Source organism: Homarus americanus, unplaced genomic scaffold (assembly GCF_018991925.1).
Source record: "Homarus americanus isolate GMGI-L3 unplaced genomic scaffold, GMGI_Hamer_2.0 scaffold52806, whole genome shotgun sequence".
Taxonomy (NCBI): Eukaryota; Metazoa; Arthropoda; class Malacostraca; order Decapoda; family Nephropidae; genus Homarus; species Homarus americanus.
This window is the reverse complement of record NW_024720773.1, coordinates 10,382,893-10,405,297: the sequence shown is the minus strand read 5'-3', so window position 1 is coordinate 10,405,297 and position 22,405 is coordinate 10,382,893. Positions and strand designations below refer to the sequence as shown.

General features: G+C 34.5%; 2 protein-coding genes across 4 annotated transcripts; both read left to right on the top strand.

Moving 5' to 3' along the window:
* The first annotated feature begins 870 nt into the window (after positions 1 to 870).
* On the top strand, positions 871 to 10,273 carry LOC121861065 (mRNA cap guanine-N7 methyltransferase-like). The gene is made up of 9 exons (XM_042358599.1): positions 871 to 1,053; positions 2,145 to 2,202; positions 3,991 to 4,211; positions 4,768 to 4,905; positions 6,074 to 6,255; positions 6,654 to 6,824; positions 8,416 to 8,533; positions 9,464 to 9,590; positions 10,046 to 10,273. The coding sequence occupies exons 2-9, from the start codon at positions 2,154 to 2,156 to the stop codon at positions 10,081 to 10,083; spliced, it is 1,044 nt and encodes a 347-aa protein (XP_042214533.1). The 5' UTR covers positions 871 to 1,053; positions 2,145 to 2,153; the 3' UTR covers positions 10,084 to 10,273.
* A 2,817-nt stretch (positions 10,274 to 13,090) lies between these two features.
* LOC121861064 (soluble calcium-activated nucleotidase 1-like) lies at positions 13,091 to 22,014 on the top strand. 3 transcript variants are annotated; one of them, XM_042358596.1, is made up of 8 exons: positions 13,091 to 13,193; positions 14,986 to 15,173; positions 15,567 to 15,742; positions 16,548 to 16,680; positions 17,141 to 17,384; positions 18,291 to 18,494; positions 19,189 to 19,346; positions 20,477 to 22,014. In XM_042358596.1, exons 2-8 carry the CDS (start codon positions 15,051 to 15,053, stop codon positions 20,687 to 20,689), a joined length of 1,251 nt encoding a protein of 416 aa, XP_042214530.1. In that variant the 5' UTR covers positions 13,091 to 13,193; positions 14,986 to 15,050; the 3' UTR covers positions 20,690 to 22,014. The 3 variants fall into 3 exon arrangements, with proteins under 3 accessions (XP_042214530.1, XP_042214531.1, XP_042214529.1); XM_042358597.1 differs by having other exon boundaries at positions 13,091 to 13,204; XM_042358595.1 differs by having other exon boundaries at positions 13,091 to 13,216.
* The last annotated feature ends 391 nt before the right edge of the window (positions 22,015 to 22,405 follow it).

Sequence of the window (22,405 nt, the reverse complement as noted above, 5' to 3'; positions counted from 1 at the left end):
GCTATGGCCATGATTAACAGGAAATTATAATAAAACATGAGCTTGGTTTCATGCCTGAATATTGTACGTACTAGTAAGATTTTATTTGCTTTGATAAAGAATCCCTAGGACTTATTACTGCCATATACTGTATAGTATAGTAGAGTTCTGGAAAAGGTACTCGAAAATTGAAGTACTGTATTGTACACTTTTAAGCAAGAATTTAATCTTTCGGTTCATGACGGTGCAAAATTTTCATCTTCAAAACTATTGAAGAGCCAAATATACTAGATCTTACATGTAAGAGTACAGAAGTAATATACCAATAGTCTCCCCAAAATAGCCCACTCTATGACCCAAGGGTAGTACCAGTATCACACGAGATACATGTATCAAATGTGTCCTGGTTATCATACCTAGAATACCGTTTGTAGTTTAGCCGCACTAGTATTCTTCAGTTTTATTAAGATTTCTAACTTTCAAGTTACTCTTAGCCCGGTGTGATGTTTCTCAGTGTATTAATAAAAAAAATAGACGAAATATCTGTTTTATTTTTGTTTTTGTTTACGTGTAACGTTTGGGAAACGATAACCTATAACACAGTTGGCTGACTTTAAGACACTTTTACTCATGGCAATAAATTTACTCCAAAATATGTATTGATTTTATATTTAAAAACTTGATATATGTTTCCGAGATATTGATATAAATTATTAGACACTTATATTTGAAGTTCATTTTAAAATATTAAAATATCGTAACAAGCTTTGCAATAAAGATACACACAGAAGAACATTGATGCTCTATTTTAATGTAATAGATTACTAAGAATTTTAATAATTGAACGTGATCAAAAGGATATTATACTCAAAAAATATATTTAAAGTTCATGTCAGTAACTGTGGCCGCTGGTAGAGTAACACGCTGTTGTGTGGAGGATCACCCGTGGCGTTATACCTTAAGACATGGTTGTTATTAACTATAGTTTATTGTGAGATATACTTACTGTCTACTAAGGCATTACCACAGAAACACAACCACCTTTAACTGAGTATACTCCAAGGGGATTTTTCAGTAAGTTAAAAAGAGTTGTCACTTAATATTTTGATGGGAATTTATTTAGTAAAGTTTCATACATTATAAACATAGGTATTATTTTAGGTATTATCTTTAAGGTCATTCAGCTAGTATAGGTTAAGGTTAGTTTAGGTTCAGTTAGGTTAGGTTGAAATTTGGTTTTTTGATGGATTTTGATGTGTTTTGAACGAGTCTGACCTAACTGTCGGAAATGAGTCGTTTTGGATTTATCCCCCTCCCATATAACCTGACCTAACCAATTAAAGAAACCTACCTAACCTTACATAACTTCTTAGCCATCCCCGGTATATTAATCAGAAAATACGTATTTTGATATTTGGTACCAATGAGAGCAACTTCGTTGAAGCGCCATGGTGTAATTTTATGTTTTTTGTGGACATGAGAGTACACGTGGACTGAACGGGTTGGCTGTAAATAAACAGACAACATGCGGTAACTGCAGATTTACATTAATTTCTTCTGAGAATTTACTCTCTGGGATAATATCTATATGTAACGGAAGTTGTATTAGAAAAAGTTGTTCCTATTGACAAGATATAACTAATGGTAAACACAAAATTGCTCTAACCGAGTTGTGGCTGAAACTGTAATAATTGCAAATTTAACACCCATCAGAAAGAGGGGAGGCATCTGGGGGCAAAGACCCTAGCTAAGCTATAGTTCCTGGGTTCTGTGGCTGGGTAAAGTTAGCTAACATTTTGTTAGGTTAGGTTGGATATCTAAGTACAGGGATGACCGAAACTAAAATTTTACCCAAACATTTTGGTGTACAAATATAAACATTTACCGAGAGTAGCACATAAAGTATTAGGAGTACTTATTGCCAGTGTACTCCTGGCAGCAAGGAGGGCCAGCAGACTAGTGCCCACACTATGGCACCTCAGCTACCCAGAGAGATTATTACGCCTGAAGCTGCCTAGCATACACTGTACTATAGATGGGCAATAGTGCCTCATAGGGTATTATTTTAGTTTGGGTCGTCCGGGGTATCTTAGGAATATTCTGAACACGTGTGATTTTGTATTTAGTATTTACCCTACTACCATATTCTTGTTTTTCTCATACAGGTCTTCAGAATGGCTGACTCAGAATCACGTTCAGGAAAGAGGCACTGTGATGGTGTTGGTAAGTGTTACATCATTCATGTACAAAAATTTAATGCTCATTGACCTATTTAGTGATTCAATACAGTATACCTATATATATATATATATATATATATATATAAATAAAAAAGGAAGGGAGAGGTAGATTGTAAGAAATGTGCTGAGTCATGATTCAATAGATTATAAAGGTGTAGGAAATATGAGGAGCTCCGGACCATATCCCGCAGAAATGTGTTATGTATTGCATTGCATTCCCCAACCACTCCTCTGTCCCCTGGGTAAGTCAGAGAGCTAATTGGCACTTGGGAGATTATGGTCTGGAGCTACTCTTAGGTGAGTGACATAATTGGGAGATTACATGAGTTCACTTTATGGAGGAAACAGAAATGAAGTGGATATAATTTTAAAATAAAATTAACATTTAGAAAATAATATACAATGAAAGACAAAAGTTGTGTCGTGAAATTTGGAGAAAAAATATGCCGAAGGGCTAAACCTTTGGTGCGCTCTGCCTTGTGGTAGGGGGCTCTCATAATGTTTCACGAGTTATATTTATTCTTCGGACAAAACCGCGACATGATTTTTGTCTTTGATTGTACATCATATATATTCCGATTGACAGTTCAATAAACTAAATCATGGGACAGTTGCCTCTACAAATTTTGAGACACATCGTGTTAGTCCAAGGTAGCATCTGGCGACTGTACATGAAATTGCCTTCATAACCTTTGGCATTAAGGACACATAATTCAGGTAAATATTACTGTGCAGCAGCTGCTCAGTACACCAATCACAGCCCCTGTTAATTCACTAAAAAGCTAAGATTACTGTATTTACATTACTATTAGAGGCAGTTACCAGAGGCTGCCTTGGGCTAATATGATGCATCTCAAATTTAATGGTGGCAACTGTACAGTATATTTGAAATGAAATGATGAAAATAAATTACGTAGCACTTTTCTGCTAATACTGTACAGTACATTTGGCTTTGGGGAAGAGACACACAATTAATTTTTGTTAGTGAAGTAGCTATAAAAGTTGTATTCTTATACCATTATGTTGTGTTCATGCAATTTTGTCTGAGTAGATATCCTTCTTTCCACAAAGTGCATCCTCTTGTGTTATCGAGTGTAGCAGTCATTGATACAGTCCTCACCTCCTGTCCTAAGGGTTGCTTGTTCAGTCACAGGGCACTTACACTCCACCCCACTATGAATGGGTAGCTACTGAACTTTATATTTGGAGAAGTGAAGGGGCTATTTTTTCACAAACACCAGCTTACTAGGACCACCATACTACTCAACTTCCTCAAGGAGATTGCCCATGCCTATACTCCTCCACGACAGGTTAGTTTTTTCAGTTATGTTTTTAACCCCACATTTTCCTTCTGTTTTTGAAGCCTGCCCACTGTTCCCGGGGTCAAGATTGAATGGGTAGGGTGGGTCATAACTCAATACTTATGCATTTTCCCAGACTTTCAAGACACCATTGTATTCAGTATGAAAAACTACATTAAATATTTTTGTTTTTCATGCTTAAATAATATGTCAGTGTTTGTGGAATAGATACCAAGTGAAGATGTTCAAGTACAGTGTTAGCAATGCTGTCAGTTATATTTATGTTACCCACCCTTACTTTCAGTCTATCATCAAAAAATATTTCTTTTATTAAAATTATTTTCAATCATCAAAAAGATACATTACTCTATATTCTATCATTAAGAAGTAATGTTTCCTATCTTCATAACAATACTTTCTGTTCTATCATAAGTCATATAAAATATGCATTTTTTCTTGTTTATTTTTAGGTTCCATAGTTGCCAACCACTACAACAGTATTGAAGCCAAAGGGTTGAAGGAGAGAACTAAGAGTCGTATATTTTTTATGAGAAACTCTAATAACTGGATTAAAAGCTACCTCATAAATTATTGCTTAGAGCAAATTCGAGATCGACAAGTTGATGACTATCCCATTTCTGTACTAGATTTGGGCTGTGGAAAAGGCGGTGATCTTCTCAAGTGGCAGAAGGTAAGATGAAAAGGTTTGCTATATGTATGATGAATTAATAAGTGTAGGGAATTTGTTACCAAATCACACACACACCATATGTTGTTGCTGCATCAATTCAACAAATAACATTCTGGCATAATATTCTAATAAGCTGTCCCACTTTTGGCTATTACCATAGAGCTCTTCTATCTTAAATGACAATACAGTACTTTTTTATGGAATATTATTTTATACATTGTAAAAGGACTTAATAGCAGGAAGGGATGCTGTGTACAGCATCTGGTTGCCCATTCAGGGTGGTAATGTACAGGTACAGTACAGTATATGGGTTCTGTCACTGTAGAATGAGGTTTTGGAAGAGACTTTAGATATACGGTTTAGCTGATTTTATATATATATATATATATATATATATATATATATATATATATATATATATATATATATATATATATATATATATATATATATATATATATATATATATATATATATATACAGTATATATATATACGTAGCTACATTTCATTTGAAGGTTGTATACCCCTTTCTTGAACAATTTTAATCTTTTCAGGGTAACATCAAACACCTTATTTGTGCAGACATTGCGGAAACATCTATGGACCAGTGCCAAGAGAGACATGAAATAAATAAAAGGAAAGGTCGTGGGGGCTTGTTTTCAGCAGAATTCATAGTTGCAGATTGTACTAAGGTAAGAATTCCTTAATGTATGAACAGTATAAATTAATTTCAGTAATTTTATTATATTTGTAGGATGACAATGTACAAGTAAGAAGAGTCAGGTTAGTTCTTGACTTTAGCAAGATAAAATGACCATTGTACAATCCCCTGCACTTATTTATACCTGGTACAGTGGCTGATGTATTTTATGAGATTTGGAAATTCTGTGTTTGTTTACATTGTATAAAAACTCCTGAAATTGCCCAAAGAGACCTCACTGTAGCAGTTAGACTAAGGATGCTAGATAAGCATTCCACAGAGATGCCACATCTCACAAAACACACCAGCCACTGCACCAGGTATATATATATATATATATATATATATATATATATATATATATATATATATATATATATATATATATATATATATATATATATATATATATATATATATATATATATATATATATATATTCTGGTAGGTGCAGGCAACTGTACCTACAAAAGACCATAATGACTTTCGTGTTGGGAATAACATTGCCTCATAATACTGTACATAAAACTTGTGTTTCATAATTTGGGAGCCTTGAGCAGTACCAGCTGAGCTATGTGGTGTTTTTTTTTTTTTTGTCCCATATATGTAGAAATGTGAGTATGAAAAGTATGCTATCTTTACAAGAATACATATTCACTACTGTGTGCCTTGTATGATATTTATTTTGCAGTATCTTATACCAGTATTTATTGAATATTTGAGACTTATTGTATGTGCAATTTATGTACAGTTACCTCCACTTGAACATACCACAGCTTGGAAGTGAGGGCTTGGGTATGAAATGTGACAATGCAGTGCTACAGACAGTGCAAAATGAATGGTCTTGAAACAGTGAAATTGTCCTGTTTGTGATAAGATACAAACAATAAAGAAGGTAAACAGGTAGACAAACCCTGTAATATGTGTTGTGTAACCATGACCGAGTGATTAAGACTGAATACGGAGAACAGACAAACTGGGTAATCCATGGTTTCACGCTTTGACTACGACACTGTTGCCATATCTTGTACCTGTGCTCTCACACTCTCGGGCCGTGATGTTATTTTAAGGCTAATTGAGACTACTATATAAAACTCAAGCATTATTATGATGTTCTGGAGTGTTTGTGTTTTCTTTTAATTGTCCTATTTATTTTTCAGAGGAGAATAAAGCCACTTTTTGAGAACCCAAGCAAGAAGGTGGACCTGGTGTCTTGTCAGTTTGCTTTTCACTATTGTTTTGAGAGTCTTGATCAAGCAGAAACTATGCTTTGCAATGTATCAGAAAATTTGAAGAAAGGAGGATACTTTGTTGCCACGATTCCTAATGCAAATGAAATTATGTAAGTAGCATATTCTGTCTTGTTTATATTATTAACTTATTGTTTGACAAATTACAGCTTTTATGTGATTTATACCATATACTACTGGACTTACATTGTCAGAAGGTTATAGTGATAGTGATAAAACTCCTTGATTTCATTTGCCTGACATTAAAAAAAATAAAGTATTGTACAGTATTGCTTTCATGCAAAATGGTTGAATATAACCACTGGATGGTATGTATCACTGTAGCACTACATCTCACTTAACTTTATAAGTAGTCAATAGTTTGTTGAATTTACAGCATGGAAAAGTACTTTTTATTCCCTTTCTAAATCTACTTATAATGTTTACCGTTACTAATAAGAATTCACATAAGGAGATTGTATCATCGAATAATGCACATCTCTAATTTCAGGTCCAGGCTGAAGGCCACTACTGGGAATAGTTTTGGAAATGAAGTTTACCGAATAGAATTTCCTGAAGACAGGCCCAAAAAATCAAGTTTGTTTGGAGACCGTTATAACTTTTTCCTGGAAGGAGTTGTGGATTGCCCAGAGTTTCTTGTCCACCCTCCAACTCTTGAAAAGTTAGTTATATCATCACTCTATTTCCTTGTTAGACCACTTTGCACATTTCATGTACTGTATTGATCTACGGCTCTCCTTGTTGTTTATACTGTACTGTACAGCCAAACATCTTAGATGGAATTGCCTTCTGTATAACCGCTTGAAATGATAAATTTGTTTGTCAGCTGTCTATTTCTGTTTAGGTATTTCTTAATCATCATCACTGTTTAATGGCCGTTTTCCACACCTGCTTTAGTTAACCGTGATTACCTGATAGCATGGTGTTCCAGTTGTCATCAGGCAAGTTTTATAGTTGGTTGCCTTTCCTATTGTTAACCCACTTATACAGAGTGGGAGCTGGGCACTATATATAGGACTTCCAAGTGCCCTTTTATCTGAAACTGTTGTTTTCCACCTCATCTGTTGCCATTTAGCAGTTTCCTAAATTAAAAGTAATATGTTCCAAATATGGTAACTATTTCTCATTCCAGAATGCTCAAGTGGACTTGCACTTTCTCTCCCCACAACCAAAGTCTCTTCACGTATTTCATTCTTGTGAAATTATTATTCTCCATCTTTAATGGATGTAAAGTGATGACGAGTCTTTCAAACAGGCCTTAAAGTGACCAACATACTGTAGTATCTAAGATCATTACATTATAGTGTCATCATCTTACTCCAGATTTTATTTCCATTTAAGATTTTTGTATAAAAAAAGGTATGATTATACTGTACACTGTTTCATTTCCTTAATTTGACATTTGTCACTTAATGCATCCTTGATCACTTCAAATCATTTTGGAATACAGTATAGACAGTCTTTTAGTATCAATCCTTGGAGCTGTGCAGTGTTCCAATTATTGGCTGCACTACTTTTGTACTTCACAGGGCTATTATTTAAATCACTCTCAGCATTATATTTCAGCATACACTATATTTGTGTTACTTCTTAGTATTGTATATGGTTGTGTTTCCAACACCTTTAGTGTATCTTCAGGTTATGCCAGTATCATCCTCATCTAATTTTTCCTAATTTTTCAGTTACCTGCATATTGGTAAGAGTAACATGCTTCCTCTTTGCACCACTACACTTGTCAGTATCTCTCAGATGCTATTATTAGGACAGAGTAAGAGTAAAACCCACAGAAATAAGTATAAACAAAATCCATCTGTAACTGCAAATGGTGATCACTGATGAAAGAGTGATGTCACCATGCAGATAACAAAGCAATGATCTTAAGAAACTCAACAGTTATTTTGGTGGTAATTTGGGAATTTCAAACTGAAGAGGATGTACTTTCTTGCATGTTTCAAATATGGTATCACTTGATATAGAAATGTGGTGTGGATCTAAATGAAAGCTCATAGTCTACAACTGTTTTTGACTCATGAATAGGTACAGAATAGATATATTTAAATAACCTCAATGTTAGCTCAGGTCTCTAACCATTACTTCTGCTCTTGGTTTATATATAGAATAAATAAAATTAATTAATATCTTTATATGGCAAATGCATTGTGTTTTTCTCTTGCATATAAGCCATTTCCTATTACTATACGCAGGGTGGCATAGCTGGTGCTGGTCTACTGATTCTTTGCATTTTCTTCCAGGTTAGCTAAAAAGTGGGATCTTCAGCTGCTTTGGAGTAGAGATTTTGCTACTGTATATAATGATGCATTAAAGGACCAGGAATGTCAACATCTAATGTCTGTTATGAAAGCTCTGGAGGTATGTTTTCACATTCTTTAAACACAATTTACTGGGGAACTACATAAATTCTAAAATCAGTTATCTAGGAGGTTCAGAAAACCAGTGACTTTGCAGAACAACTAAAAAAAGGGGGGGGAGGGGTGATGCAGATGATGCAGTATTTTGAAGGTCCTGCACAACTTCAGTGTCTCATATGATCATTGAGGCTGGAAGGTATCATAAGACCACCACACTGAGAAAGGTGTAGGGATCAGCTACTTTCATGAGCTAATACCATGAATACATCTCAGGACTTTGTGGCCTTGGGAAGCTGAGATATATTTCTTATATTTTTCCTATAGGAGACTGTCATTTAGCTTGGTTAGGTTGATGGGCTGCACATAGCCCTTGAAGTTTCTTTTGTTACATATGAGTGTTGTATTTATATAGTGTTATGTATTGTGATTGCTATTATATTAAAGTAGTTAATAGAATTATATAGCACTATTAAGTAATTTTACACTAAGGTCTCATGTTAAGTTTAATTGGTAATGGGAAGTTTTATAAGATTGCTATAGGTTGGCTTATTTATTTTTGGTAACTCCACAGGTTAAATGAGATTAGATTGGTGAGATAAGGCTACTTATCTACATTAGAGTTGATTACTTTAATGAGACATTTAGTAGGCCAAATAATTATGTAATGTAGCAAACATTTAACACTAGATCATTTATTGCTGACTTTTAGAGGATAATTGTGTGCCCATCTATAATTCTTATGAGTTATATATAGTACCTAGTAATCATAGCATCAATAATACTACACTATATCACCAATGATCCAACATGGTACAACTTTTAAAACCATTATTATGTGTCTCATACTATGTGATGGTGAATTGTATTGAATAGTCTCATAAAGGAAATTCTGTGAAGATATTTGTTACTGGTCTCATTATACTGTCAACAGAATTATCCCACTGATGAGCAGTCAACAGAGACAGATGGAGAATACAGTCATGCACAGGAACACTTGGCAAGCAAAGAGGGTGTTAGTCGCATAAGGACTCTTTCAAAATCAGAATGGGAGGCACTGTGTAAGTTTACCAATATACTGTGTATATATATATAATGCTGTCATATCTATTGTGTCTTTATTTAGAATAGTTATCAGTGTACTTTTTGGCATGGACAATAGATGGAAAGTTTTGAGCAGTATAATGTGAGAAAGATTATAACACCAACAAGAATAAGGTGTAGGTTAGATGATAAAGGGAATTTGACTGTAAACTTATAAAATGTACATGAGAGTAGGGTGAATGACCAAGCATTGTTTACTAGTACAGTAATCATAAAGTGAGAGTGAGTATGTCGGCTGGTGGTATTTTAATGTCGTATTTCTTGGTTTTGGTTTCCCAATATATTAGAGTCTGTTACTGGTCATTAGCTCTGTGTTCAAATGTAGTGGTTCATATTTTGTTGTTAGTCTAAATATTTCCACATTTTTGTCTTGTGCAATACAGTGTATTGATTAAATATTGTCTTTTTTTAGGTCTGTACCGGGCATGTGTCTTCAAGAAGATCACATAAAGTTTAAGCAAAATGATACACACAGTTTGTGTTGATGGAAGAAGTTGGAAAATATTTTATTGATGTTGGTGGCAAGAGGGCCCAGAGTTATATAATCTCATTTGATAATAATGGCTGTTCTCCATCCAGTTTATATGTATATGTAGTTACATTTTTAGACTGTATCTTTCACGTGGAATATTTTTTTTTTACAAATAGGCTACATTACTGGTCACAGCAAAATAGCTTGACAGGCTTAATTACCAGTTATGGCAGAATAGCCTGACAAGCTGTTTTGGGCAATTTTGCCAGTCCATTGTTAATGTAATAGAAGTATTATATAATAGTATTATTGCATTATGTGTAGAAAAACATGACATGGTGATATTTATGTACAAAAAAAAATATTTTTTTTTTAGATTTATACATTATGTAATTGTGTAGCCGACTCACCACCCAGTAGAACTCGGTGAGGCTGAGCTGTGGGTCAGTTTATAATAGAGGACATAATTGACTACAGCTCCTCCCCGACTTACAACCTACTCGACTTACGACCACCCGGACATACGACCGCCTCAGTCGTACCAAAATTTTGTCAAATTATGTATTTTCAAGTCCCAACGTCAGTGATTGCGTTGTGTACTGTACTGACAAAATTTTAGTTTGTAATTCACTTTAAAATGGCTGGCAAGCTTAAAAGTGAGAGTTTTGTGGTGCTGAGAAGAAAAAGATACACCCATTTTAGATTTTCTATGTATTATTATTTAAGCATTTTCGACTTACGACCATTTTGACTTACGACCTGGATTTGGGTCCCTAACCCCGTCGTAAGTCGGGGAGGAGCTGTATTGGGTTTTTAGTGTTTAATAATAACTCAGACAAAAACAAGATTTTCTTCTATGACACTTTAGCACATGTTTCTGCGAGTGATAACCTTTAGACTTCTTAGTAATGTAATGCATTTTCCTAATTTTATTTTCACAGCTTAATACGTATAAAAATATGTCCATATGTATAGGGGTCACACTGGTAAGGCAACAATACTAGATGGGGTTGCATTAGAAAATGCTTAGGAACTCCTAGCTTAGACACGTTTCTTCTATGAAATTTTCCTCTCAAGCAACCTAGAACTGAGATATTTAGTATGCTGGGGAATCCAGGGGACCCAAAGTCGTAAGGTTAGGATAACCTAATTTGTAATAAGTAGTTGATAATACAGTAAATGCTATTACAGTATATCATTACATCTATTTCATAAAGAGTGGACTGGCAAAATAGCCCAAAACATGCCTGTCAGGCTCTTTTGCCATGACCAGTAATTTAGCCACTGCCTTTTTTATTATTGGAAAGGAGAACTTTATAATTTGTATGTGAAGTACAACTGATTAAAATTAATAAAGAAAGCCTATGTGTCTGTATCCTAAATTCAGTGTTTTTCTGCAAGTTAGGGTGGTTCTTATATAACTTATTCTCGACCATTAGTTTGTGTTTGTCCTTCAAAATAACTCTCTCCCACATGTCTGAAGAAGGAGATTTGTTTAATTTTTTTTCCATGGTTAGGGTTTGTTGAATCATCCACAAGTCACCAATAACATAACTCAATTGTAGGTTTACCTATCTGGAATTGATCATGATCTTTATTTGGCAAACAATATTAAAACAAAAAATTATGCTTAAATCTACTACCACCTTAAGCTTATAAAATATAAAAACAATATGTAATTCTATGTATTTTGTCACTATGCTTGAATCCTGATAATATTCTTATTATAGAGGAAAATACACTTAATAGGTGTGGCAACCTGATTGCAGGCCTCAACATTAAAATGGAAATTTACGAGGAAAATGCTGAATACTGTATAAAAAACCTGAGAGCAGCCATAAAGCAATTTATTTGTTATAGGAAACTAACTATTACTTGGAAAGGTTAGGTACAGTATAAGTAAGGAAACCTCCACCAGGATATAATTTAGAATTGGAAAGTAATGTTGTAAGAAGTAACTTGCATATAGAAAGTACAGACATGGATGCCATACTCCCAGCTGTTGAAAGGATCAGTGTTTTAGGGGATGGAGAGGACATTTTATGCAGTGCCAGGTTAACCATGAGGCACTTGAGGCACTGGCCTCAGGCCCCCCGACTCTAAAGGGCCCCCAAATCTAAACATTCTCGAAGTTGAAGCATATAAAACATGAACTTTGTTCAACGATGTCCTAGCAACGTCTCAATTTTCTGTCTCTTATGAACATTGAATGTGTTATTTTGCAGAAGCTTAATATTGATGAAATCATTGATAAATTTTGGTATATTTTGTTCTTGCTATATATATATACCTTGAGGATAGGGGGCCCCAAGTTGATCTGTGTCTTAGGCCCCTATTAAGCTTAATCCGGCCCCGATTTTATGGTGTATAGATATAAAGTAACAGGAGGAAGTAAAAAGTTCAGAAGTAAAAGAATTCACAGTTTTGACTAGGAAAAAACAGGAAAAAAGTCATATTTTATTTAAACACCATAAACAATTGAAGTAATAAAATAAAAATAAATATTGTAAGTCGGTTATTTTTAACAAAGTAAAAGGTAATGAAACAAAAACGTGTGTTAAAATCCTTCACATACTGACGGTACATGACAATTAAATTTGGTTAGGCTAAATTAGGTTAGATTAGGTTTTGTGACTTTCCTGACTGACTTTTTCCTATTATTTTTTCCTGGATTCCATTTTCTTTTTTATTCATTAAATATGTCCCATTAACCGTTTATTTATTAATTAAAAACGAATTAGACCCATACTTTTGAAAATTATACCATCCTATTTGAATACAGTATAATGCTTGATGACCTAAGGTTATTAACCTCATTTTGCATGAAAACTTGAAGTATAGTTAAATCAAAACGAAATAGAGAGATCACATTGCATGAATAGATAATTATATATCATTTAGGTACTGTACAAGACTTTCTGGATTCAACTAGGCTAGACTAGAGGATACAAAGGAAACACTGTAGTTTATAGTGAGGCCGTAGAACACTGTCAAACATGCCACGTCCGCCTCCCTGACTCTCGGCCAGGACTCACTACACCTGTTAAGTCTTCACCTGCCTCATACCACCCCTCGTCATGCCTCAAATGTAGGTTAAAGGTACTGAGTGAGGTGAGTTGGGAGGAAAGTTTTGAAGTAAGATCAGTAAATAGTAATAACTGTATTCATTATTCGTCAAGGCTAAGGAAAATTGAGGGAAGGCCAACACAATACAAGTCAGTCATAAGTAGTGAACGTAAAGTAACATTGGTTCATATGGTGTGCTATTTTTTATTTTAGCAACTTATATCTACTAGAGTAATATATACAGTACTTAAGGATAGTAGCTGGAGTCAACCATCCTCTTAAAGAAAAATACTGGTAATACTTGACAACTGTGAGGCGTCCTTACCACCAACTTAAGAACTTTCTCGGTAAAGTACAACAGTTCATTCATGGCAATCGGTAAACTTGCATTTTCAACCACTATGGTTCGAGTGGAGCAGTGTGTTTTTATGTGTTTTATTTGATTTTTATATTGATTTTTGTCAGAAATCGCTCGTTTTTGAGATAGCCCCCACCACTTACTACCAAAACATTGATTTCCAGATTTCCAACAAAGAATGCAACAGGAAAAAGTAGGGTTCAGAAGACAGTTCTCGACTAGATATGTTTTTTTTTAAATAAAAAACCTTCGGCTGCATATTGGTTGAAAATGCAACAATACCCGGCAAATCACTATAGGCTTTTCTTATGTTTTTCCTTGTGGTTTAAAAAAATATGCAGACTCTGACCCTCATTCTGGCGAAAATGAATAGTTATGAAGATCTGACCCACCCCCACTCTGAAGTTGAGGGAAATTGTGGGGTATAAACACACAAAACTGACCAAACCAAACCTAAGGAATCCTGACCTAACTTTACGTAACTTTACCATGAAATTTGTTCCAGTGAACTGAAAACTGGTCCAAGTTGTAAGATTTTCGGAACTATATAATGAAAATAACAAAACCTCAAAATTTCCATCAAAAATGCAATAGAATACCTGATAGAGTACAGTACAGGTATTCTTATTTTTTATGCTTAATCATCCTAAATTAAAATTAATGTAGACTTCCGTGCATATACTCTACTAAATCTTTAAAAATTTCTCCAGAGAACAACAAAGCTTTCTCACCTCGTGAAGCTGACAAAAGTGAATGATTAATCCGTATTGTGTAATATAGCTTACGTCTGAAATCTGCGAAGGAAAATGTCAGACATGACCTGTCATATCTACCACATTTAGATCAATGTCTGGTTATCTTTCATGTAATGGACATAAATTCACAAGCATCTTTGTTGACATTCAGTATGACATGACACAAAATATATTTATTTATTTATTTATTACTATAATGCTCTTTAAGCATAATACTGTACAGTGCAGTATAGATATGTGCTATAATGGACTATTTGCCAATGGACACCATGGGGTAAAAATACAGTAAGTTGCAATATAAACTTCATAATGATAAAGATTCAAATTCCTTATAATTATGACAATTTAAATACAGTTCTTCTAGTGAAAAAAAAGAGATTTAAAACAAATTGTTAAAGTGGTAGTGTAGTGCTCAAAATAGTACACTGTCACAGATCTAGAGGGTAACAAAGAAAAACCTAGTACATACACTGCATAAGGTAGTCCAACAGAATGAACTAAACCTAACCAAGGATAGTGTTGGTTAGTTTTATTGAGGTTGGCTCTTTTGATCAGCTTGGTTGTCTTTTTCTACTATTTTCTTGGTTCCACTGGATTAATATTCTCTGCATTAAAAATTATGTTGCCTTGAAATTTTGATGGAATTTCACTTAGTTTATATATCACTGTTAAGTCTTCTGAATTATTTGTTATTCTTTCAGAACTTTGGATACCATTTTAGTAACTGCCATCGTCAATCATCTGAGACTTGTGTTTGAGTAACCTCATGTCAAACTCATCTGAAGAAGACATGTTAGAAAATAATAGCAGTGTGTTAGATATGAGGCAAGCGGTGTTCAGTCGAACACCTCTTTCCTATAGAGTTGGAAACTCCACTCTTCGTGTTCAGGTAAGTTTTTCATATTGTAATTTTTATTGTGTTCATGTGTTTGTTTTTGTATATACATTACAGTACTGTTTATGTGCACACATCAGGCTGTGCAGATTATGTGGAACATTTACTTGTCCCGGGCAAGTGAACTTATGAAGCTTACTTACCGTGACACTTGGAAAAAATTTGCTTGTGCCTGTCTAAATGACATTTATCCTCACCTGGTCAGTTTTCCTTGCTTCTCATCCATGTTGATGTTTTCACTTCAATTTGACATTCCATAGACTAACTTCCACCCAGATTGTGCTCATCACTGATCACCATCAAACATGCATTTACATTTTTGATCATGTGACTGAGAAACCTCAAATATTTATTGTTATTACAATGCCTTTTCTTTCTGCCTTTCAGACCAAATTTGTTACTCTAGTGGCAGTAATTGGCCTAATCTCTCTCCTGGTGCTGTTTCTGATCATGCCAGCCTCTCGCCTAGGCACTAGCAATCTTACTAATGACTTATGGGGGCACGGAGAGGAACACAGTCACGGTCACCACCATACTCGCAATTGGTTTACTTATTACAACAGGTAAGATTTATTGACCAAAGTTAATTTTTGCTGGCTGATTGTAAATTTTAACAACAATTATGTACTGTGACACTGCAAAGATGAGGAGAAAATCTACACTAGGAATAATTTTAAAACATTCAGAGCTATTTTATTTTCTGTGGGAAGGTAAGCATATTATATTTGATGAAGAAAATACTCTGTTTGCTCCCTTCATTACCCGTAGCTATATCTCTTTTCACTTTTTGTTGTGTCTGTAGGCTGGTGTGAAATTTCAGTTTTTAAGGTCACCAGACAATCAACAGCCCCTAGTCATGACAAAACCAAAAGATATATGTATACTGTACTTTTGTTGTGGTTCAAAACAAGCTCAGTAATATAGCCATGATACTGATCTATAAATAAGTTGTTGCATTCAGATTAGTTACCAGTCTCCTCTCAGATTTCATGCTGTTTTTATGGTCATACTCCAGGTTAGTAAATAGGGGACTTCTTTTTGTACACATAAATTACTGTGACTAGAGGTTGGGCTTATGTTAGAATGTGTTTATTAACCAGTATAATGTATACATTTTAATTTATATGAGTTAAGGAATTCATTATTGAAGATATGGTAGTACAGTATACTTTTACCTTTTTTATAATGCAAAACTACTGCCAGAAGTCTTACAAATAGACTTTAAGAACCAGACCTTAAGAACTGGTCCTTTAGTCCTAACCCATTCATTAACTGAGAATTTTCTGTACTGTTATTATAATCATTAGTGTTAACATTGTTTTATGAGGTGTGTTATGTTGTAGCATTAACCTCATTTCTTACTTGCAGTACTTACCCTCTGACAGCACCCGTATATAGTGATCGAGGTTACATTAAATACCGCATAGCAATTGTGACTGATCTTGATGTGGACTCCAAGCACCCTACAGAGAAGAACACATGGATCAGCTTTATGAAAAAGGTATTGTTGAGAGGAAAACTTTGTAGTTTGATGTGTTTAATTTTTTGCTTATTGACAAGTAGTGTTCTGTATAAGGGCCATTGTTGTTGTAAGGTTGTATGCTTGACTTTGAAGCAGTTGTATTTTTTAAAAATTACAAATATATCTTAAAATGATTGAGTAATTAATACAGTGAACTATCATGAATAAGATCCTCCAGGGTTCCCATTAGTGTCAATCATGACCCTTCATTCAGAGCCAATTGTATCCACAGTAGGGACATGCCATTAAGGTAACCCCAGTTCCTTTGCTCTCCCACCTCCCATTAGATAGTGTAGAAGTTTGCCGAGACTAATTGGATTGATGCATAAACATCAATATGGCTAACTCGGATGGCAGTTGAAATATGTGCAGGGTGACAATGTGCTATGTACTTGTATTTCATAGAAACATCCTAACATTCTTATTACATTTATTTCAGGGTTACCTTACTGTCAGTGTTGAAAATCAAGAAGTTAGTGTTGAATGGGATAAGGATCTTATAACTCTCACGTCCAATATGGCATATGGAGGTCGAGGGATGGAATTGTCTGAGCTGGTTATTTTTAATGGCAAGCTGTATGCAGTGGATGATCGGACTGGTATTATATATGAAATTGACCTTCATCGCAACAAAGCTATTCCATGGGTTATCCTCACTGATGGGAGCGGCAGAGAAATGAAAGGTATAATATTACAAATTCTGAAGTATCAGGTCTTTTAAGAATAGTATACTGTACAGTATATGGTTTAGCTTGGTTCTCTGACTTATGTCCAGGATGAAAATCAGAAAATCCAGACTTGCTAGTTAGGCAAGATCAACGAGAATTCTAATACAGTTCTGTAATGCTAAACTAATGAACCTGTCCAAATATGCTTTTAAGTTGTGTAGCAAAGTAATAAAATTATTTAATGTAGTGCATTCAAACGTGATCATATTCATTGAGTTTTGAGATTATTCAACCTATAATATAGTAGTACAGTGATATCTCCGTTAGCCGGAACAATTGGTGCAAAGCACTTCTGGGAATGAGAAATTTCCGGGTAACGAGATGACTCTCTCAGAGCTGGAAGAAAATCCCTCCTTCCAGGAATTTTCCGGGTAACGGAAAAATTTTCTTGGAAGTTACAGTAATTGCCCATTACCTCATCTCTCGAACCCGGAAAAATATCCCTCATCCCCGGAATTTTTTGGGTAACGGAAATTTTTCCTCGGAATTTCCAGAAAATGCACATGATTTTCATCTCTCAAACCCGGAATTTTCCGGAAAATGTGCCCCTCGGAAAATCATTCCCAACGCCGTAATTTTCCGGAAAATTCCGGCTTTGGGAACGATTTTCTAAGAAAATTTCAATTCCGGCTATTTGAGAGTTTTGGGTTTGAGGGTTTCCGGCTAGCGGAGATATTACTGTATTCTAATTTTTCATTTTCATGTTATTATAAAATGAGCTTAATGATGAGAAGAGAAAAAAATACCTTCAGAAATAACTTGTGGAACTATGCAGACTTCTGCATTGAATGAATAATGTGTGAAAGGAATGTCAGTATAAATCTGGGTTTAATTAACTCCGTAAATGATAAATATTTCCAGGCTTCAAAAGTGAATGGGCAACAGTAAAGGATGAGACATTGATTGTTGGTGGGCTAGGTAAAGAATGGACCACAAGCACAGGAGAGTTGGTCAACCACAACCCACAGTGGGTCAAGACCATCACCACACATGGCTTCATTGAGCATCACGACTGGACCAAGAATTATGAAAAGCTACGTGAATCAGTTGGAATTTTCTTCCCAGGTAAAGTTGATTTTTCCCCTCCTCAGAAATAGATCTGATTTATATGATTCACCACAAATGTGGAAGAAAATAGTAATGTATATAGCTGTACTGTATTGCCTTTGGCCATTTGCAACAGTCTTACTGTACTCTTATCTGTCTGTCTGTATATATGACCTCACTCCTTTAACATTATTGGCCAAATGGTCATAAACTTTACAAGCAATTGCATCTTGATGATTTATGTAGCTTCACATCAAAAGTAGGCTCTGTAACTTATACAGTATATACTGTAATATACAGTACTGTATATATGTATACAGTATACACTATACAGTACAGGGGGTATGTATATCCAAATGACATCTCAAATGTTTTAATTACTTTTCTAATGCTAATTACTTAACACCTATGTTTTTGTTTTGTTTTTGGTACTGTAGTTAACCTTGTGGTTAATGTGTAGAATGAGGCTTTTAAGTCCTGCAGATATAATTCCTACCTATTTATACAGTGCAGGGTACTTTACAGTACTAAGAATTTTTTACTGGATTGACTGTACTTTAACAAATTGGTCAAACCATTGATGCTGGTGTGTAGAGCATTCCTTCTCATCATTATTGGGAAGTATGAGTAATTAACAATGGGCTCCTACAGCTATTAATAACGGAAAGCAATATATAATGCATATTATGAATAACTTTTCAAATTTTACCAGGTTACATGATACACGAGTCATGTGGATGGTCTGAAAGATTACAACGATGGGTCTTCCTCCCACGCAGAGCTTCATCTACACGTTACAATGAGAATGATGATGAGCATCGTGGTACTAACCTTATGCTGGAAGCAACAGAAGGATTTGAAAATATTAAGGTATTTATTTAGCTTTTCTTTGTAAGTACCTGTAGTACTTAATAGCTATACGGGGATGCCACTTGTGATATTTTATTTGGCTAACGTCAGATGATTTTATTCAGCAAAGAGAGACCCCGATACACATGGGGTTAAGGTTCTGGTAACTTTTCTGTGTGTTTGCATCATACCATGTCCTATACAGTATTTAAAGGAAGGTTGTACAGTACTTGACCATATTGACATCCTCAGTCTCAGAATCCCACCGTAGTACAGTACAGTACTGTACTGTGCTAGAGATTTTTAAAAACCTTTATTTTAGTTGTTGGCTTGTTGTCACTGAAGTGAGTAAGATGATTCTGAAAGCTTCTTAAAAAGAGGAAGAATCTCCTCTCTTTCACTGTGTTCTTCTTTGGTATTCTCCTTCCACAACAAACACCCAAGGATCTGTCTGGCTCGTCCCTGTCACTTCACACAACTTAACGTCACCCAACTCCTTATTGAAATATGATTTAGAAAAAGTTTAGGAAAATATACAGTAATTACTTGTTTATAACTGTTTTAAGAAATATGTCTTCAAGTTATAGAAAGTTTGATGATGGCATTCATGAAATAATAAGGAAATAGGAAGTACAGTGCAGTTCAGTACACCCATATATATATTTTTTTATTTGGAAAAATGTGTAGCACTTAAAGTACAGTATTTGATGTACCACTTGCTAGGAGGTGAGAGTATTACTGAAGAAAGAACAATCAGTACATCAATAAAACCCCCATTAGTTACACTTGTATCTTAGAAAATCAAAAGTTTGTTCCAGATTACCAATTTCCTCAAAATTTGCTATTGGGTGATGGGCTGACGTTAGGCTGTGTGTAATGACGGATATACCAGATAGATATCATGAGGCCTTGTTGAGGAGGGAGAACACAATATCAGATCACATCAGTTTTGGCAATAAGAGTAAAAAAAAATGACAATGAAGGGAGGATATTTGTTTTGTTTTGGTTCCTGGTTTCAAAAAAAAAAAAAAATCTCTTTCTGCTCAACAAAACATTTTTTTCTATCCACTCGACCTAGCCCCATCCTTACTATAACACAAATCTTTATAATATGTTGTATTGGTTAACTAAACCACAGTATATTCTTTCAGGTGAAACATGTGGGGGAAAAGATAGACACTCATGGTTTTTCAAGCTTCAAGTTCATTCCTGGCACAAAGGAAAATTTAATTGTGGCGCTCAAGTCGGAAGAGGTGAATGGAAAGGTCGCTTCATTTATCATGGCCATCAATATGGCTGGAAAAGTGCTATTACCTGAAACAAAAATTGGTGACTACAAATTTGAAGGGATTGAATTTGTATAATATTAGTTGAAATGTATATTTGTATATTTTAGAATAATTGATAGAGCTTTACTTAAGGAATTACTGTAGAAAGATAGAGGCACAATATAAATTGGACATTTACATGGTAAAAGAAAATGTTTATTTTAGCATGTGATATTGAGGTTGTGATGTCTCAATTTGTTCATTTGTGATATTTATTTTTATTTGAAGAAAAGAAAATAGATAAATCAGGCAGATGTTTTTTGACTGATTAAGTGAGACATATTCTAAATAGTGTTTCTGGTTTTTGGAGTCCGTAAATTTAAAAGCATTTAGATATGTTTTCTGGAGATATAAATTTTTCATGAATGATTAACAACTTGAGAAAATATTTTTAGGAAGAACTGACAGACAGGAGAATAGAAGGGATTGTAATGTTAAAGTTTTATCAAAGGTAAAAAATTTTGACAGTTACAATTTATGAACTTCTAGTCTTATTTTAATTCAGTGTCGCAAAACAACTGACTATCAAATTTACGAGACATTTTGTGTTGGTGAGTATTGTAGTACAGGTACAAGAAAGTGTGGAAGTTTCCTCTGCAACGTTGTTTTGTAATTGTAGGAAATATATTTGTGCTTGGAATCCATTTATAAACAGAAGTATCCAGAGAAGGATTGATGGCCAGTTTTTGTTGGATAACTCAGGGCATTGTGTTATTGTAAGTACTCTGGTGAAGCAACAAGGTCTCTTTCTACTGATGCTATAGACTTCTGTTTGTATAATCTTCTTTGAAAATTGGAAATTATATTTTGTAGTCTAAAAATATTGAAGTTCAGTATTATGGGAAAAGAAATACTTAAGTACAGTATTAGAGGAAAAATACTTAAGTGTTTAAAGGAAATATTTTTTAATAATTCTGTAAGTGTTATTTTATGTGTACATATGTATGTCTGCAAGAAGTCATGTGTATGTGTGTGCATGCATGTATTGTTTGTTTATATGAATAAGGAGTACGTACAGTACATACGTAATTACAGACTGATGTTAGATAGTAGTACTGTACATGTGTAGTGTATATGTACTTTTTATAGTATATTTTCCCTTTAAAGTTTTTGTATCATCACAGTTGTCTTTTGTGTGTAACTTGCATACAATATACTCCAACTTTCACCCTGCACCTCACTGGAGGATTTTTGCTTTGAGCACAAACTTCTTTCCAATTTTACTGTGATCAAATCACAATCTTGAATTTGTCACTATTAAAATCCAAATGAAATCCATTGTATGTCCAATGATGTGGCATTATTATTTTCTTAGCATAAATTATTGTTCCTTACTCTAATTGCAGGTCTAATTCAGAGTTTGTTAGATAGTACTGTACTACTTAATACATCCTTATTCCAAGTCACCTTTAGTTTCCTCTATTTTATCTCCTTTTACTTTTTGAGTACATTACATATCTCACTTTACTGAATAATCACATACACTTTACACTGACACATAATGGTCCATCGGTTAGTAAAATGTATAACCACGTCCATATTATGTTGATTCATAGTGATGTGTCTGGTAGTTCATTGTATAATCACATCTACAGAATGTAATGACCTACTGGTAGTACACTATATAGCCACATCATGCTATCTTAACAATAGATAGGCGGGTAATCTATGATTACCTCTGAGTAGTGATCCTGCCTTGCTAGCTAAGAAGACTCTTGGAAGTCCTTCATATAGGTCCCAGTTTCCACTGGA